The sequence below is a fragment of the Sus scrofa genome, chromosome 11, assembly GCF_054392235.1.
Source record: "Sus scrofa isolate SSC_HxYL_T2T_F1_AM1 chromosome 11, Sscrofa_HxYL_maternal_Yorkshire_Landrace_v2.0, whole genome shotgun sequence".
NCBI classification, from domain to species: Eukaryota; Metazoa; Chordata; class Mammalia; order Artiodactyla; family Suidae; genus Sus; species Sus scrofa.
Genome location: NC_139393.1, coordinates 18,547,508 through 18,565,422, shown reverse-complemented (window position 1 = coordinate 18,565,422; position 17,915 = coordinate 18,547,508). Strand labels below are relative to the sequence as shown.

Here is a 17,915-nt window from a genome sequence, read left to right as displayed (position 1 = left end):
TGCTGCTGCAGCTATGGTGTAGGTCCCAACTGTGACTCAGATTCAATTCCTGGCCTTGGAACTTCCACATGCCGTGGTGCAGCCATAAGAAAACAAGCAAACAAAAAATAGTCCGTACTCTTCCTTTAAGTACACCATCATGAAAGATAAAGACTGAAGAACTGGAGTTCCCATCGTGGCGCAGTGGTTAACGAATCCGACTAGGAACCATGAGGTTGCGGGTTTGGTCCCTGCCCTTGCTCAGTGGGTTAACGATCTGGAGTTGCCGTGAGCTGTGGTGTAGGTTGCAGACGAGGCTCGGATCCCGCGTTGCTGTGGCTCTGGCGTAGGCCGGTGGCTACAGCTCCGATTCAGCCCCTAGCCTGGGAACCTTCATATGCCGCGGGAGCGGCCCAAGAAATAGCAACAACAACAACAACAACAAAAGACAAAAAAAAAAAAAAAAACAAAAGACAAAAAAAAAAAAAAAGACTGAAGAACTGCTGGACTGAAGGAGACTTAAGAAACATGACACTAACTGCAATGTCTAATCCTAGCTTGGATATAAAGGAATTATAAGGAACAACCAGCAAAATATGAGTAGGGTCTATGAATTAGATAGTAAAATTTATCTATGTAAACTCGACACATGCACCGTCGTCATGTCGAAAGGTGTATGAACTGATGTATTGCGGGAGTAATGGGGCACTATGCTGCAACTTAACTGCTTCAAGGAAAGAAAAAAAAGATGTATGTGTGTGTATGTGTGTGTCAGAAAGTAAGAAAAAGGCAAATATGGAAAAATGCAAAGAATCAAGGAAGCCAGGTGCTGAGTGAGCAATGGGTGTATGGTTTTTCTGTGCTATCCCTGCAACTATGAATTTCAAACTTCAAGTTTAAAATGGTTACCAAATTTTTAAAAATCTATGCTTTATACTTTGTAACACAGTTAATCTTAAAATCTATTATATGGTAATTTTTAACATCTCTTAGACTTTAACCCACTTTTAAAACTTTCAATAAAGTTTATCCATGAACAGATAATAAAACAAAAATTATTCTAACCCTGACTTCATTCTATTTTCGTTGTTTCCTTTAACTTCCCCAGAGCCTGAGTAATCAAGCTTCCAAAAGGCCTTTTAGGGATCTTACTCCCCCCATTCCTCCTACTCTCCCAGGTATTTCAGGCATAAAAGCAATATAAAGCATAAATACAACCAACGCCTCCTCTATATACGGATGTCCAATCCAGGGATAGCATTTTACCATTATATATTATCTCTGCTGTAAGGAAGCTCCTTTCTAATCCTAATTTATGAAGTTTTTCTTTTATCTTTTTTTAAGCCACAATATGTAATTAATTTTATTAAGTTGTGCTTCTTTTTGTAGCTACTGAAATGAACAGTTTTCCTCTTTCATCTATAAATGTTGTAAATTAATTGATTTTCTAATGTTAAACTTAGAATCTTGCAATGTTAAATTTATAACCTTATTAAGTCCTGGGATAAACCTCTCCCGGAGTTAAAAATATATATGGAGTTTCTGTCGTGGCACAGTGGAGACAAATTTGACTAGGAACCATGAAGTCGGGGGTTCACTCAGTGGGTTAAGGATCTGGCTTTGCTGTGAGCTGTGGTGTAGGTCGAAGACGAGGCCTGGATCCCGAATTGCTGTGGCTGAGGCGTAGGTTGGCAGCAGTAGCTCTGATTAGACCCCTAGCCTGGGAACCTCCATATGCGACGGGTGTGGTCCTAAAATGCAAAAATAAAATTATATATATATATATATACACACACACACACGAGATATATATATATGTGTGTGTGTGTGTGATATATATTATTAGATTCAATTAACTAATATTTTATTTGCTTTTTTTAAAATGTATGTTCATAAGTGAAACTGGTTTTTAAGCATCTTTTCTCATGCTGTCTTGGTCTGGTTCTTGGTGTCACGGTTTGCTAGCCTCAAAAAATGAGTTGGGAAGTGTTCCCTCTACCTTCTCTGAAACCACTTAATATGGCTGAAATTGTCTTCTGAATGTTAGCTGGAGTTCCACCTGTAAGGTTACTGTTTCTTTTCAGAGGGGTGGGGGAAGTTAAATTTTTAGCTACTGATATAATTTAATTTTTAGACCTATTAAGGTTTTTTTATTTTTCTTGAATAAGTTGGGTAAATTTTTTCCACTAGGAAATTTTCCATTTCACCTATGTTTTCAAATTTATTGGCATAAAATTATTCACATTCAAATTGTGGTTGATTTTAAAAAAATGGCTATAATTCCCCTTCCCATATCTATGCCTCCAGATAACCTAGTCTTGCACTTATTCCAGATGTAGCTTTTTTTTTTTTGGCCTTTTCTAGGGCTGCCTTCTCGACATATGGAGGTTCCCAGGCTAGGGGTCTAATTGGAGCTGTAGCTGCCGGCCTACGCCACAGCCACAGCAATGCGGGATCCGAGCCACATCTGCAACCTACACCACAGCTCACGGCAATGCCAGATCCTTAACCCACTGAGCAAGGCCAGGGATGGAACCCAAAACCTCATGGTTCCCAGTCGGATTCGTTAACCACTGCGCCACGACAGGAACCCCCAGATGTAGCTATTGACTTGCTTTGGCAATGGGACATTAAGTAAATGGACCTGAAAAGTGCCTACACATTCAAACATGTTCTCTCTCTTGCTGCTTCTGCAATTTTAGAACCACCATGTGAAAGCTCTGAGCTAGACTGCTAGACGCTGAGGTCATGTGGGAGACAACCATGGTCTCATCCAACAGTCAACTTGTGTGAGACCATCTTAGATCATCTAGTCACAAGCTAAACCACCAGCTGACTTGAGATGAAGGAAGGAGCCCAGTAGAGATTAGATGAAGTTTCTAGTCTCTATTAATTGGTGTGCTGACAAAAGTATCTCCCACAATGATCATGTCTTTGACAAATTTCTCCTTGTAATTCATCAATCTGGCTTTACACATATCTGAACATATGTTTTTGGGCATATACAAGTTTAGTGTTATTATTGCTTCTTAGTAAGTTGAAACAATCTATTTGAATTGAAAACATCCTAACATAGACCATTTTGGGCACTGAAGGGCAAGAAAGTCATACTGTATTCTTAAAAAAAATGTACAAGTTTGGATTAACATTTACACACTACTATATATATATACATACACACACTCACTACTATGTATATATGAATAGTATATACATTTCTATGTATATATGTGCATAACTTAATCGCTTTGCTGTATACTGGAAACTAACACAATATTGTAAATCAATTATACTTGAGTAAAAATAATTTTTTAAAAAATATGTAAAGTCAAGAAAAGATTATTATTCCTGGGGAAGGTTTCTGGTGATGTAATTAATCAGTAAAAGAAAGGCTTCACCAGAATCAGTAACTTACACTGTACTTGTGCTTGTCAACCTACAGATTTTTATCCTCTTAGAGACTGTACTATAATAAGTTCAGCATCTATAAAAGGTATCTTTTTCTTTTGTTAAGTGGGAGGGGAGCTCAGACGATATGAGAACTTGTCTGGTTTCTACACCTACCTTATCTCAAACACATACACACAGATTATTAGATCCATTTTAAAGTTCCTTTAGAAATCCATTATTAATCTATTATCTCATATGTATTTAATACTTCTTAGATCTGCTTTTTTTTCTTTTTAAAGAAAATGGTTATTTTTTTTTTTATGGCCACTCCCACAGCACATAGAAGTTGCTGGGCCAAGGAGAGAACCCAAGTCCCAGCAATGACCATGCTGAATCCTTTTTCCCTTCTTTTATTTTCTTTAGGCTGCCCCCCTGGCATATGTAAATTCCCACAAGGGATCCTAGCTGGAGCTCCAACCTATGTCTCAGCTGCAGCAATGCCAAATCCTTAACCCACTGAGTTGAGTCAGGGATTGAACTGGTGATCAAACCAGCACCTCCACAAAGATAAGATGATCATTAACCCACTGCGCCGCAGCAGGAACTCCACATGCTGAATCCTTAACTACTAGGCCACCAGGGAATTCCTAGATCAGTTTTCCGACAATTGGTTGAACCACATGGAATTGCCTCTTTGTAGATCAAAAAGCTTTAATTAACTATGGGAGACTTCTTATGACTCAATCTAATGTTTTTTGAGTTAACAAATTCTGTATTATTAATCTCTATATGAAGTTCCTTTTCATTCTATCTTGAAAAAGTGGTTTGCAATTCTTTACCTAAATCTGTAGAACAAGTCATCAGTTACTTCTTATATATGTTATGAAAAGGATATTTACCAGTCACATTCCAAATTTGAATAAGTAATTAAATTTGTTTTTAACCAGCAATACCCTCATTCTTTTAAATCTTTATCTAGTTTTGTTCCTTTAAAAGTCAAACATTAATTTTAAGATGAATAAATCGGGACACAGAGAATCTGGCTAAATTAAATAATATACTTGGGAAATATTAATTAAGATGTGAACCCAGAGACTAGAGAACTACAGAGACTATTGTGGCTACAGAGTCTGCTTTTTCTTTTTTTCTTTTTCTTAGGGCCACACTCGCAGCATATGGAAGTTCCCAGGGTAGGGGTGGAATCGGAGCTGTAGCTGATGGCCTATGCCACAGCCACAGCAATGCTGGATTCGAGCTGCATCTGTGACCTACACCACAGCTCACAGCAATGCCAGATCCTTAACCCACTGAGCAAGGTCAGGGATTGAACCTCTGTCCTCATGGATACTAGCAGGACTCGTTAAACCACTGAGCCACAACGGGAGCTCATAGATCAGGGTTTTTTAAATTAAAACTTTTATTGAGATAACTCCAAATCAGTAGGCAGTTGCAATAAATAATGCAGAAATCCCTTGTATAGTTTGCCCAGATTCCCCCAATGGTAATGTGTTGCAAAACTACAGTAAAATATCACAACCAGGACACTGATGTTAATAAAATCCACTGTCTTACTCAGATTTTGTCTTACTTGCATTCAACTTATGTGTTTATGTGTATTTAGTTCTATACAGTTTTATCACCTGTGTAGGTTCTTACAGCCACCATTCTAGTCAAGATACCAAACAGTTCCGAAACCAGAAAATGCCTTCCTGTTGCTCTTTTATAAGCAAACCACCTCCCTCTCACTTCCCTTCCTCATTAACCCCTAACCACCACCAATCTGTTCTTCATTTCTAAAATTTTGTCATTTCAAAAATATTCTTAAATGGAATCATACAGCATATATACTCTTTGTAATGGGCTTTTTTTTTTTTTTTTTTGCAAAGCATAATTCTTCGGAAATTCATAAAAGCTGTTGCTTCTATCAGGAATTCGCGTGTTTTCCAGAGTGATTATACCATTTTACATTCCCACCAGCAACATATGAGGGATCTAGTTTCTCTGTATCCTCACCAGCATTTGGTATTACCACGAATTTTAGCTGTTCTGATATATGCTTTTAATTGGTTTTGATCTTCATTTCCCAGATGGCGAATGATGCAGTAATCATCATCATGACTGCTGTCAGTATACCTCCTTCAAGGAATTTTCTCTTCACATCTTTTGTCCATTTTCTCATTGGATTGTCTAGGTGTTTTTTTACTGTTGAGCTTTAAAAGATCATTCCATTTGCTGGAAACAAGTCCTGTACTTTCAAGAATCTCAGTGTCAGTAATAACAATGCTGTGATTTTCTCCTCAATGGAGCAATAAAGACAGCAAGGCTGGAATCAGACACTCTGACAGTAAAGAGTGGAAGAATCTTCTCTTTAGGACTCTACACAACTCTACAGAATCACATCAAAATCACTTAAGCTTTGTCTCAAGTTTAGGCTTTGTTTTTTTCAGGAAGGGGTCACTTTCTTGCTGCTTACTCAGGAAATTCTCAAATGTGAAATAAGGAATTATTTGAGATTTCTTTAGTTACTTTCACTTTGATCTTCCTACAAAGATTTTCAGGAATTAATCATAGTAATTGGAAAGGAAATGATGTTATCCAGGAGGAAAAAAAGAAAATAAGAGGACTCTAAAGTAACCAAGGTGAGTATTAAAAAAGATGTACTCTGACAAGCAAGATTTTTAATTCTATAAATTAAATACAGAGGGCAGGCACAACTATAAAAGGAACAAATCACCAAATATAAGTGAAGAGCTTAGATTTATAAGGATATCAAAAGGTCTAAAAAGCTTAAAACAGGGGAGAATTCTGAATAATACCAAGAGCAATACAAACACAGAACTATACTCCAAGCATGAAAAGTTAGGAGAAAGTAAAGGCTCACAGCTGGGGAGAGCTGCTGCAATGTGAAGAGATGACAAAAAAGGAATAATTATTTCCAGTTTTATTCCCACAGGCTCTATTAAAGTTAATGATCTTCATAAGATGAATGAAAAACCAGATACAGAAGGACACACATTATTCTATTTTATAAAGTTCAAAATATGAAAAATAATCTACAGTGTTAGAAATCATGATCATGTTATCTTTGAGGGAAAGAAGTAACTGGGAAGGGTCCCTGGGATACAGGCAATGTTTTCTTTCTTATTTAGGAGCTGCTTACACAGATGTTTGCACTTTGTGGAAATTCATCAAGCTGTATACTTAAGCTATACTGACATTTTTGTGGGTATGTTATACGTTAATAAAAAGTTTAAAAAAAAAAAAAAAGAAGAAGAAGCTAAGTCCAAAGTGTTAAGACTGGCAACGAGCTCACCTTACTCACTTTATTAAGCTAAGGCTTAAGTTCGTTTCTCTGGTCCAAATGACCCAAGCATCTGAAAAAACTTGAAGATATGATTGCCAAATCACTGTTGTTAATCCGTTAAGTAATCACAAAGAAGTTAAGGAATTGAAAGAACATGGGATTAGCAAGTATTTTTCAAATTTAAAAATGGGTGAAAGGGGTACAGGATAATGGATTTCATGAATTATATACCATAATATCGATGCTGAGCAAAAATTCATGACACAAAGTGGGTATAAAATAAATACTTATTGAGTAAACAAATGCACAGGTCCATTTAATTCTAGTGACTCACTGAGAGAGTGTGTACTCTCAGAATCAAGACCTTTCTCTATAAAACTGAAAAGTCAAGATGATAATATATGAGTTTTACAAGTGAAGTAGATCAACAAAAGGATCTAATCTAAGAAAAACACAAAGATTTAGAACTAAGTTTCAAATCTAGTTTTTAAAATGTACATGTATACAGACAGAACTTATTATGTGTACTTTCTTTCTGTTTTTTTGGCCCTTTTAGGGCTGCACCGTGGCACACAGAAGTTCCCAGGCTAGGGGTCAAATCGGAGCTATAACTGCTGGTTTACACCACAGCCACAGCCAACTAGGGCTCCAAGCTCCATCTGCGACCTCACAGCAACGCTGGATCCTTAACCCACAAGACAGCCCAGGGATTGAACGCGCATCCTCATGGATACTAGTCAGATTCATTACTGCTGAGCCATGACGGGAACTCCCTATGTGTACTTTCTTAATTGATAATTAAAATTTGCTTAAAATAAAATATGCTTGCATGAAAACACAATCTAATGAGGATAACTCAAAAATAATGGAAAAAAATAAAATAAAACTTAATAGCAGTTGCATTTAGTTGGTAAGATACAAGGTTATTCTACTTTTTCTTTTTTGCTTTTTAGGGCAGCACCTGCTGCATATGGAGTTTCCCTGGCTAGGGGTCGAATTAGAGCTACAGCTGCTGGCCTACACCAGAGCCATAGCAATGCCAGATTCAAGCCGTATCTGCGACCTACACCACAGCTCACGGCAATCCCTGATCGAGGCCAGGGATTGAACCTGCAACCTCATGATTCCTAGCTGGATTTGTTTCTTCTGAGCCATGATGGGAACTCCGGTTATTCTACTTTTATTTATTTTTCTAAAGCACCTTTAACAAGGATGTATAACTTCTACATGAGGAAGGTGGAGGGATTCTGTCCAGCACAAAGCCCACAGAAAGAGGATGTTAAGAAAAATCCAGAGTATCTAACTTCATCAGATGTTGGGAGAATTCCAATGATAGTGGTAAAGTACTTCACACAGTTAGTACCTCAATAAGTGGAAGCTATTCTAAGTGTGTACCATTATAAATTATTTAATGATATATTTTTATGCTGTGGGTTTTAGGGATGCCCACTAATTTGCCAGAGTATTTTCATTATTCAAGTTACATAAAATTTTAACATCAGAAAAATCTAATTACTTTTTATAACACAAATCACTCTTACCTTCCTCTTTTTTAATTTTTTATTATTCAATGAATTTATTACATTTACAGTTGTACAACGATCACCACAATCCAATTTCATAGGATTTCCATCTCACAGCCCCAGCGCATCCCCCCACCCCTCGAACTGTCTCCTTTGAAAACTGTAAGTTTTTCAAAGTCTGTGAGTCAGTATCTGTTCTACTCTTACCTTTCTCAATTCAACTGTCACTTCATTTCTGTGTCTTCGCATTGTCTGAAAAGAAAAACAAAAACTTCATAAGTATGTAAATATTGATACTGCTGATATATAAATTAGAGTCTCAGGCATTTAAGATTTAAATTTTTTTAGATTTTATTAAAGATTAAGGATTAATCAGTTTTAGACTTTAAATGATGAACTACATGAAGTTAAAAAGCCAAAACTCCTGTCTATTTTACTGGATATCTGTTGATTAGTTTTGTGGGCTGTGTAAAGTAGGGCTTGGCTGCCTAGGATCCATTCCCCTCTCCTAACTGCATCCAGGATACTTTGGGGAATTAAATACTCTCCATTGTGTCCAGTCTTTCTTTTTTTTTTTCTTTTCTAGGGCCACCCCTGCGGCACATGGATGCTCCCAGGCTAGGAGTCTAACTGGAGCTGCAGCCGCTGGCCTATGCCAGAGCCACAACAACGCCAGATCCAAGTCGCGTCTGCAACCTACACCACAGGTCATGGCAACATCAGATCCTTAACCCACTGAGCAAGGCCAGGGATCGAACCCGTAACCTCATGGTTCTTAGTCGGATTCGTTAACCACTGAGCCATGATGTGAACTCTGTGTGTCCAGTCTTGATGAACCATCTATTAAAGCAGTTCATTCTCTCTTAGCATAAATAGGGTATGAGGCTCAAACTCGGCCATCAGAAACTCTCTCCTATAACTCTGAATCTTAAGCAAAATGTAAAGAAAAAAGAAAGCATATTAATTTGCAAAGGAAGTATATGGACAAGGTAGTGAACCATGCCTATATCCTGGACTTGCTGTATACTGAGTTATTTGTTGTCCCTACTCATTTTATGAACTACCCCATATTCTTCCAATAAATTATGGTTTTGTTTAAGTCAGCCAGAGCTGATTTTTGATGCTTGCAACCAATGTATTGTTTCAAATGATTCATGTTTTAAAAAAGTAAATGACTCATTGCCATGGCCTTAAAAAAATCACATCAAAGTGAAAATAAATTTGGAATAGATATCTTGTATCAAAAGGTAAGGAAATAACTGAGGTTTACTAAGAAGCTCTCTCAGGAATGTCTTAGCAGGAATTACTGAAATGACTAGATATCCCTTCTCCCTTTGACAAAGGGATATGATAGATTATTTTATTACATGTACAAGCATGGTAAATGCTTACATTTTAAGAATAAAGGCTACATTGAAAGCTACATGTCATTATATATTATTATTTTAATGTACTGCAAGATTCAGTATGCTATTATTTTATTTAATTATTGTTTTGCTATGGTACCTCTGTAAAACTTTCTTAAACTGGAGTGATAATCCCTTGCTAGGGAAAAAAAAAAATCCCATAGAACCCAAATTACAAACTTACTAAATATATGAAAATATTAATCTAGACATAAACTCATGCTTAAATATAGATATACTAAATGTAAACAAAATGGGCAAACAAAATTCAAATTAGTAACATTTATTTAATGTGAAGGAATGATGTACTGATAAAAACCACTATCACTAATAAGGTTCAAAAGTATAAAGACAGAGCACTGAATCTAATTTTATATTTAATATGTTTCTGTGTTCCAACTTGAACACTTTTTTTTTTTTTTTTTTTTTTGGTCTTTTGTCTTTTTTTTTTTTTTTTTTAGGGCCACACCTGCGGCATATGGAGTTTTCCAGGCTAGGGGTCCAATTGGAGCTGTAGCTGCTGGCCTATATCAGAGCCACAGCAACGTGGGATCCAAGCTACATCTGCAACCTACACCACAGCTCACAGCAATGCTGGATCCTTAACCCACTCTGAGAGAGGCCAGGGATTGAACCTGCAACCTCAGGGTTCCTAGTCAGATTCGTTTCTGCTGCGCCATTACAGGAACTCCTTAACTTCAACACTATTAATACAAAGAATGCTTTATGTATAAACTCATCATATAAGTGGTAACAAATATTGGACAATTCTCAAATACCAATATTGTTATTTGACCACTCTGTAAAGCTGTCTTCATTCACTTGAAGATCAGAACTGTACCACTGTTAAAATTTGCCATATGAACATCTAATCCAGTTGTTACTAGAACTGAGAAAAACATTTACACTGCAATAATTACAACACCTAATTGTTTACAATTTTTTTAAGAGAGTACATTAAAAAAAGGATCTAGGAAGCCCCCTCCAAAATGTAATCAAGTTATTGCTACATTGTAATTCCCATTAAAATAATGCTTTAGCTTTTATAGAAGTGTTAACTTCTGAAGTATGTAAATTAGTAATCCATATTTCAGAGGAAGTTAGTTAGCATGCGAAGCACCCAAATCAGGAGTTAACTCCCAATCAGTAAGTGCTCTGAGTATCAACATCTGAATTTTAACGTGGGTTTGTTAAATAACATAAGAGAATCTGGAAATAACTTTTTATTTCTGAAATGGAATTGTTCAAGACATATGGACTAACAAGGAATATTGTACAAGTGCCTTGATTTTTACTTGCTGGCAGTATTAGAATCGGGCAAGTCCTGCAGTCAATCTTCAGAGAAGTTTCTGAGTCTAAGCTTTCCTTTGATCCTGTGTCCCACCCTATCTTGGAGGATTTTGTCCCCTAATCCTAGTCAGATCTTTGTGGTATCTTCTTAGGGTTGAAGTTTTATTGCAAGGTGGTAGTTTAGAGTCTAAAGGGCCTAAACCCGTAAAACAAGCTGTATGACTTTTTGTGACTGCTTGCTAATACATATCTGTATAAGCAGCAAATTCTAAGGCTTGTTTTATTATTTTATTTTAACTCACTGGTAGTAAAATTTTTAAGGGGAAACATCTATTACCTTTACCAATCTATAAAATTAAAAGCCTCCTTATTCATCCAAAAGAACCTCTTAGTGTAAATGGCCAAAAGGCTTAGGCCAGTTAGCAACAGGTACTACTGCATATGACAGAAGCACCTTTGAGTTAGTCATTATTTAGTCTCCTCTCTGAGTTACAGAAAAAGGATCCACCTTAGGCCCTCTCCTCCCTTATATTCTTCCCAGGTGATCTCATCTACTCTCAGGTCTTCAATTACTGTTTGATGGCCACTCCCAAATATCTATTTTTATTCAACCCTCTTGCCTGGGCTTCAAATCTCTAAGTACAATATTTACTAATTCAACAAAAATTTACTGAATTTAACCAAAAGGCACCAGGCAATGTACCTGCAACTAGGAGCAATTATAATCTAGTACAGTGGTTAACAAACTGCAGCCTGTGAGCCAGTTCTGGCAAGCTGTCTGTTTTTGCAACTCCACGCAAGAATGGCATGTACATTTTTAAGTGGTTACATTATAAATGATACTAAGTGGCTACACAATACCCTTATTTTTGTCTTCTGGCCCCCAAAGCCTAAAATATTTACTGTCTTTTTAAGAAAAAGTCTGCCAGCAGCTGGTCTAGGGGAAATGGTAATAATAACCAGTAATACAAATATGTTAACAGTTAAAGTAAACAATAAATTTCTACATCAGAAGAAGATATGATCAGAGGGTAAGGAGAAGGCTTGATGAAGAATTAAAATATGCGTGCATGTGTGTAGTTTGAGGGTAGAGCATAGTTTATGGAACAAGGCCTCAAACTCAGCTGCTTATAAATATCAAACCTGCCCCTCTTCCCCCCTCACCAAAAAAAATCCCACCTATGCTTATATGACTATTCCCTATATCAGGAAGCAGCAGGACCATCCAAAACAGTTGCAAGAATCCCTATCCGGGGAGATCGTCCATGTCTACTCACTCTCATTCTTTGACATTCACCAAAATAGGACTCAAACTTACTAGCTTTATTGCCACTATCCCAGTCTAAACCATCATCATCTCACTTGGGTCACTACTAGTCTCCTAATTAATATCCTTCTATGTACTGAATCAGTTTTCCACAGTGCAGCCAGAGCATTTCTTTTTTAAATGCAAGCCTGTATTGTCGTTCTCTTGAATAAAACATCTCAATTAATTTTTTAAATCACTTGAAATCTTTCCCGCTACCAAAAAAAAAAAGTTTCCAGGACAGCCAAACCAAAACCCCATAGACCAGATTTACAGGATGGGTGACAAGGTAAACCCACGAATTCTCAAATACAAGAAAGATCTGGTTAAACCACCAACTATAGGACTCATATGGTCTCAGTATACCTGCAGAAGGAAACAGAAGGGGAGAAAAGTAACAGGATTATTAAAAGACTTGAGGAGAAGAGAACCCAAAATCATGAATCATTAGAGTCTGGAAAGGTGATGTGAGAATAGGTGCAAATGGAAGGGATCTTTTGCACATGACAACATTGTAAGATATGCTAAGAGTAGACTCAAAAACAAGGGCTGAAGTCCCTTGTTCTGGAAAAAGCCCCGGAACTGAAAACAAATTGCTGGGAGAATTTGAAGTGAGCAAGACAAGTATAACTGTAGCAAAGCAAAGAGAGGATCCAGATGAAACTGGTTTAGTGAAACAGAGCCAGGTCTCAGAAAATGGGAAGATATATACATATATTTTATACATATATACATAATTCTTTTTGGTGTTTTTTGTTTGTTTGTTTGTTTTTTTAAAGCCAAACAAAAGTGGTAACCTTAGAAAAGCTATCCTGACCCATCCCTCACTCCAACTCTGTTCAGGAAAAACTTATTATAAAATGAACAACAGGGAGTTCGCTTGTGGAGCAGCAAGTTAAGAACCCGTCGTTGTCATTACAGTGGCATGGATTCAATTCTTGGCCTGGCTTGGGAACTTCCACATGCCACGGGTGCAAACAAACAAAAACAACAGAAAACAAAAACAATTTGACAATTGGGGTCAAATTCTATGCTATAAGACATAAAAAGCAAAATGATGCATTAGAAGACTTCCGAAATGCCACACATACAAAACAGGTAAAAAATTATATCCTAGCAAATGATAGAAAATGTCAAAGAACATTATAAATCGAAATTGAAAAACCCAGAAATAAGATTCTAGAAATCAGAATTTGAAAGAAAAGAAAAAAATATTTCAGAAAGGAAACCTAACCAAGAACAACCACACAACAGATAGTGCTTAAGAGATAGAGAACGTGCAAAGAAATAAATTTTTCATCAAAAAAAATGAAAGTGAAAATTATTAGAATTACAGTGACAATAAAGAAAATCAAAGAAGATTCTAGATACATAAGTCATCCTTAAAGAAGAAAACCAACGAAACAGAGCAAATACTAAAATCTACAATTAAAAAGAAAAAAACATCCTGAAACTGAGAGACTTAAAATGAAACACTGAAAAAGTACACAAAGTACCTGGGCTATCAACCCAGAAAAACCAATACCAAGATATATTAACTAATGGATTTCAAAAGAAAAAGAAGAGAAGAAAAGAGAAGAGAAAGAAAAAGGCAGGCAAGCAAAGGAGAAAGAAAAATGCCTCTGGGACATTTAGCCAAGAAGTGTATATATAGTGATTTATAAGGTAGATCTAATAAGTTAGTTCAACAAAGTCAAAGGATACAAGACAAAAATACAAAAATCAATCTGTATGCCTATATACTAGCAATGAACACACGGACACCAAAATTAAAAATACAAACAATATCATTAACAACCGCCCCCCCCAAAATACTTAGGTATGAACCTAACGATACATGTACAGGATATATATGTTGAAAATGACACAACACTGATAAAGGATATCAAGAAACTACAAAAAAAAAAAAAGAAAAAAAAGAAAAAATAATGGAGAGACATACTGTGTTCATGGATTGGTAGATTCAACTTGATGTCAATTCTCCCCACAATCCACAATGATACAAGGCTTAACACAATTCCTCTCAAATCCCAGCAATACTTTTTGTAGATACAAAAAAAAAAAAAAAGACTACTTTAAAGTTTATATAGAAAGCCAAAGTAATTAGAATAGCTAAAGCAGTTTTGGGGGAAAAAAGAAAATAAAGAATAAAGTGGCAAGAATCAGCCTATCTAACTTCAAGATTTATTATATACCTACAGTATTTAATAAACACAGTGTATACTGGTGGAAGAATATATATTATACACTGATCAACGGAACAGAACAGAGAACCCGAAAAACAACTATATAAATATGCTCAACTGAGTTTTGAAAAAGGTATGAAAGTAATTCAAAGGAGGAAAGATAGACTTTTCAACAAATGGTACTTGCTATTCAGGTAGATACTGATAAGACAAATGTATGAAGCTCAATTTAAGACGCATACCTTACACACACACCAAAAAACCCATGAAATGAATCATGTTTAAATATAAAACTGTAAAACTTTTAGAAAAAAAAAAAAAAAACAAAAAACACCGAGTAAGAAACCTCTGGAGAGCCAAAGAAACCTTTGGAACCAGGCAAAGAGTTCTTAGACATGACTCTAAAATCATGATCCATAAAAGGAATAACTGGTAAACTATACCTCATCAAAATTTAAAAATTTTGCTCTGAGAAAGCAAAATGTGGAAAGAATAAAAAGACAGTTTAGAGAATGAAAAAAAAAACTTGCAAATCACACATACATATATCATAAAGGATTGATGTCTAGAATATACAGAAAACTCTTACTCAATATGAGAGTAATCAATTATACTAGAAAATTGGCAAAAGAAATAAAGAGACATTTTATCAAAGAAGACAAATAGATAACAAATAAGCGTATGAAAAGATGTTCAATAATATCAGCCATTAGGGAAATACAAACTAAAACCACAATGAGATATTACTACACACCTATCAGTACAGCTATATTAAATATTTGAGACAACACCAAATGCTGGTGAATATGTGCAGAAACCTGAACATTGCTGGTGGGAATGTAAAACACTATCTGAAAAACTTAAAAAAAAAAAAAAAAAAAAACTATTTCTTAAAAAACTCAACATGCAAATACCACAGGACTTAGCAACTGTACTTCTGAACCATTTATCCCAGAGAAGTGAAAACTTATGCACACAAGAAACCTATACACAAAATATTAGATCAGCTTTCTTTATAACAGCCCAAACCTGGAAACAACTCACACATCCTTCACAGCTTAAAGAAACTGTGGCACATCCATACCATGGAGTGCTACCCAACAATAAAAGGAAAGAACTACTAACACAATTAACAACTTAGATACATCTCTAGGGAATTATGTTGAGAGAAAAAAGCCAATTCCAAAAGATTGATTCATATCCAATGATTCCATTTACATAACATTCTTGAAATAACAAAATTACAGAAATGGAGAAGAGATTAGTGGTTGCCAGGGATTGAGGATGGTGTGGGATGGGACAGGGAGTAAGTATGGCTACAAAAATGACATGAGAGAATCCTGCGGTGATGGAACTGGTTTATACTCAACTGTATAAAAATCAGTATTTTACCATAAGGCTGCAAGATGTTACCATTGGGGAAACTGAGTAAAGGGTCTCTCTGTATTATGTTTTATAATTGATGTGACTCCACGATTACCTCAAAATAAAGGTCAATTTTTAAAAACCTTTTTAAAAAGCATATATTTTACATCAAATTCTGAGCAGGGGAAGAAGCGATCACTCCAAAATTCAATAATGCACATAATAGATAATCAATAGTTCATAACTAAAAGACTAAGAGTTACTGCTGTGGCACAGTGGGTTACAAAAATCTGACTGCAGCAGCCTGGATAGCTGCAGAGGCTTAGGTTTGATCCCTAGCCCAATGCAGTGGGTTAAAGGATCTGGCATTGCTGCAAGTAGCAGCATAGATTGCAGGTGCGGCTCAGATCCCACGCTGCTGTAGGTGGGCAACTGCAGCTCCAATTTGACCCTTAGCCTGGGAACCTCCATATGCCGCAGGTGTGGCCAATTAAAAAAGAGGAGCGAGGAGTTCCCACCGTGGCACAGCGGAAATTGATCCAACTAGGAACCCTGAGGTGGTGTGTTCAATCCTTGGCCTCGCTTAGTGGGTTACAAATCCTGGGTTGCCATGAGCTATGGTGTAGTCGCAGACGTGGCTTGGATCTGGCATTGTTGTGGCTGTTGGTGTAGGCCAGCATTAACAGCTCCAATTCAACCCCTAGCCTGGGAACATCCATATGCTGCGGGTGTGGCCCTAAAAAGACAAAAGACAAAAAAATTAAAATTAAAAAAAAAAAAAAAGAGGAGCGAGAGGGGAGGGAGGGAAGGAAAGAAGTCCCTAACAAAAAACCACATATTATATGATTCCAGTTCTATAAATGTCCTGAATAGGCAAGTCTATAGACATAGAAAGTAGATTAGTTGTAGCTTAGCTATGGGGGAAGGATGGGGGGAGGACGGGGGAATGAGGAATGACTCCTAAAGGACCTAACATATCTTTTTGTGGTAATGAAACTATTCTAAAATTGGGTGTGGTAATGGCTGCGTTATTCTTATTTTTAGTATGAATATACTAAAAAACACTGAGCAGATGTGAAAATGTATGTGAATATCTCAATGTTTGTTTTTTAAAAAAAGCCATATAATGCCACATACAAATCAGTCTTGGCAAATAAATTAATAAAGTATCCCAAATCTTTACATTTAACAACCAATTTACAAGAAACAGGATATAGTGAACACCATTAGGTTGCAAAGAGCAAAATTCAAGATAAACAACAAGAAGCAACCACACAAAAAAGGAAGGCAGGGAGAGGTTTGGGAAATGGAGTAGGAGCCTATAGATTTTAAGAGATTTAAGAGACATAATCAACAAATCCAATACGTAGACCTCATTTGGATACTGATCCAAACAAACTGTCATGTGTTTTATACACACAGTAGCATGTGTGTGTGTCACATATAAAAATAACAGCTGGGGAAATCTGAACACTGGATATTTGTTACTACTATTAATTATGTTTAGCTGTAATTTTAAAAATAACTAACTTTATTTTCTTTTTAGGGCTGCACCTATGGCATATGGAGATTTCCAGGCTAGGGGGTCTAATCGGAGCTACAGCCGCCGGCCTACGCCAAAGCCACAGCCACGCCAGATTCGAGCCATGTCTGTGACCTACACCACAGCTACTGCAACACTGGATCCTTAACCCACTGAGCGAGGCCAAGGAAAGAACACGCAACCTCATGGTTCCTAGTCAGATTCATTTCCACTCCTCCATGACGGGAAGTCCTAAAATTACTACCTTTAAAAGATATAAAGTAAATAAATTCACCCATAAAAGAGAGCCTTGAAATACACCAAAACATATATGGAAAGTTGGTATGATAGAGATGGCATTGCAGACCACTGGGAAAAAGACAGACCATTCAGTAAACAATTCTGGGCCATGTGGGAAAAAAATGAAACTGGATACCTACTATATCACCATTCAGAAAAATCAATTCCAGATGGTTTGAAAACTTATAAAAGCAACACCTTAAGTTTTCACAGAAAAATTTCTTTATGATCTGGGAGTAGAGAAAGATTTCTTAAGCAGGACACAAAAATGCTAAACCAAATGAATAATTCCATTAAAATTTAACATTTCTGTTCTTTGAAAGATGCCACACAGAAAGTGAAAA

At 36.4% G+C, this 17,915-nt stretch overlaps 1 protein-coding gene across 6 annotated transcripts in view; it reads right to left on the bottom strand.

Moving 5' to 3' along the window:
* The window catches only part of KPNA3 (karyopherin subunit alpha 3), an 85,325-nt gene that overhangs the window by 28,622 nt on the left and 38,788 nt on the right, over positions 1-17,915 (bottom strand). For all 6 annotated transcript variants that reach the window (XR_014818866.1, XR_014818868.1, XR_014818867.1 and 3 more), the window contains 1 exon segment: positions 8,404-8,448. Coding sequence is in view for 3 of the 6 variants with exons in the window: in NM_001190230.1 (NP_001177159.1) it covers positions 8,404-8,448 (45 nt within the window). In the remaining 3 variants the exon portion in view is untranslated.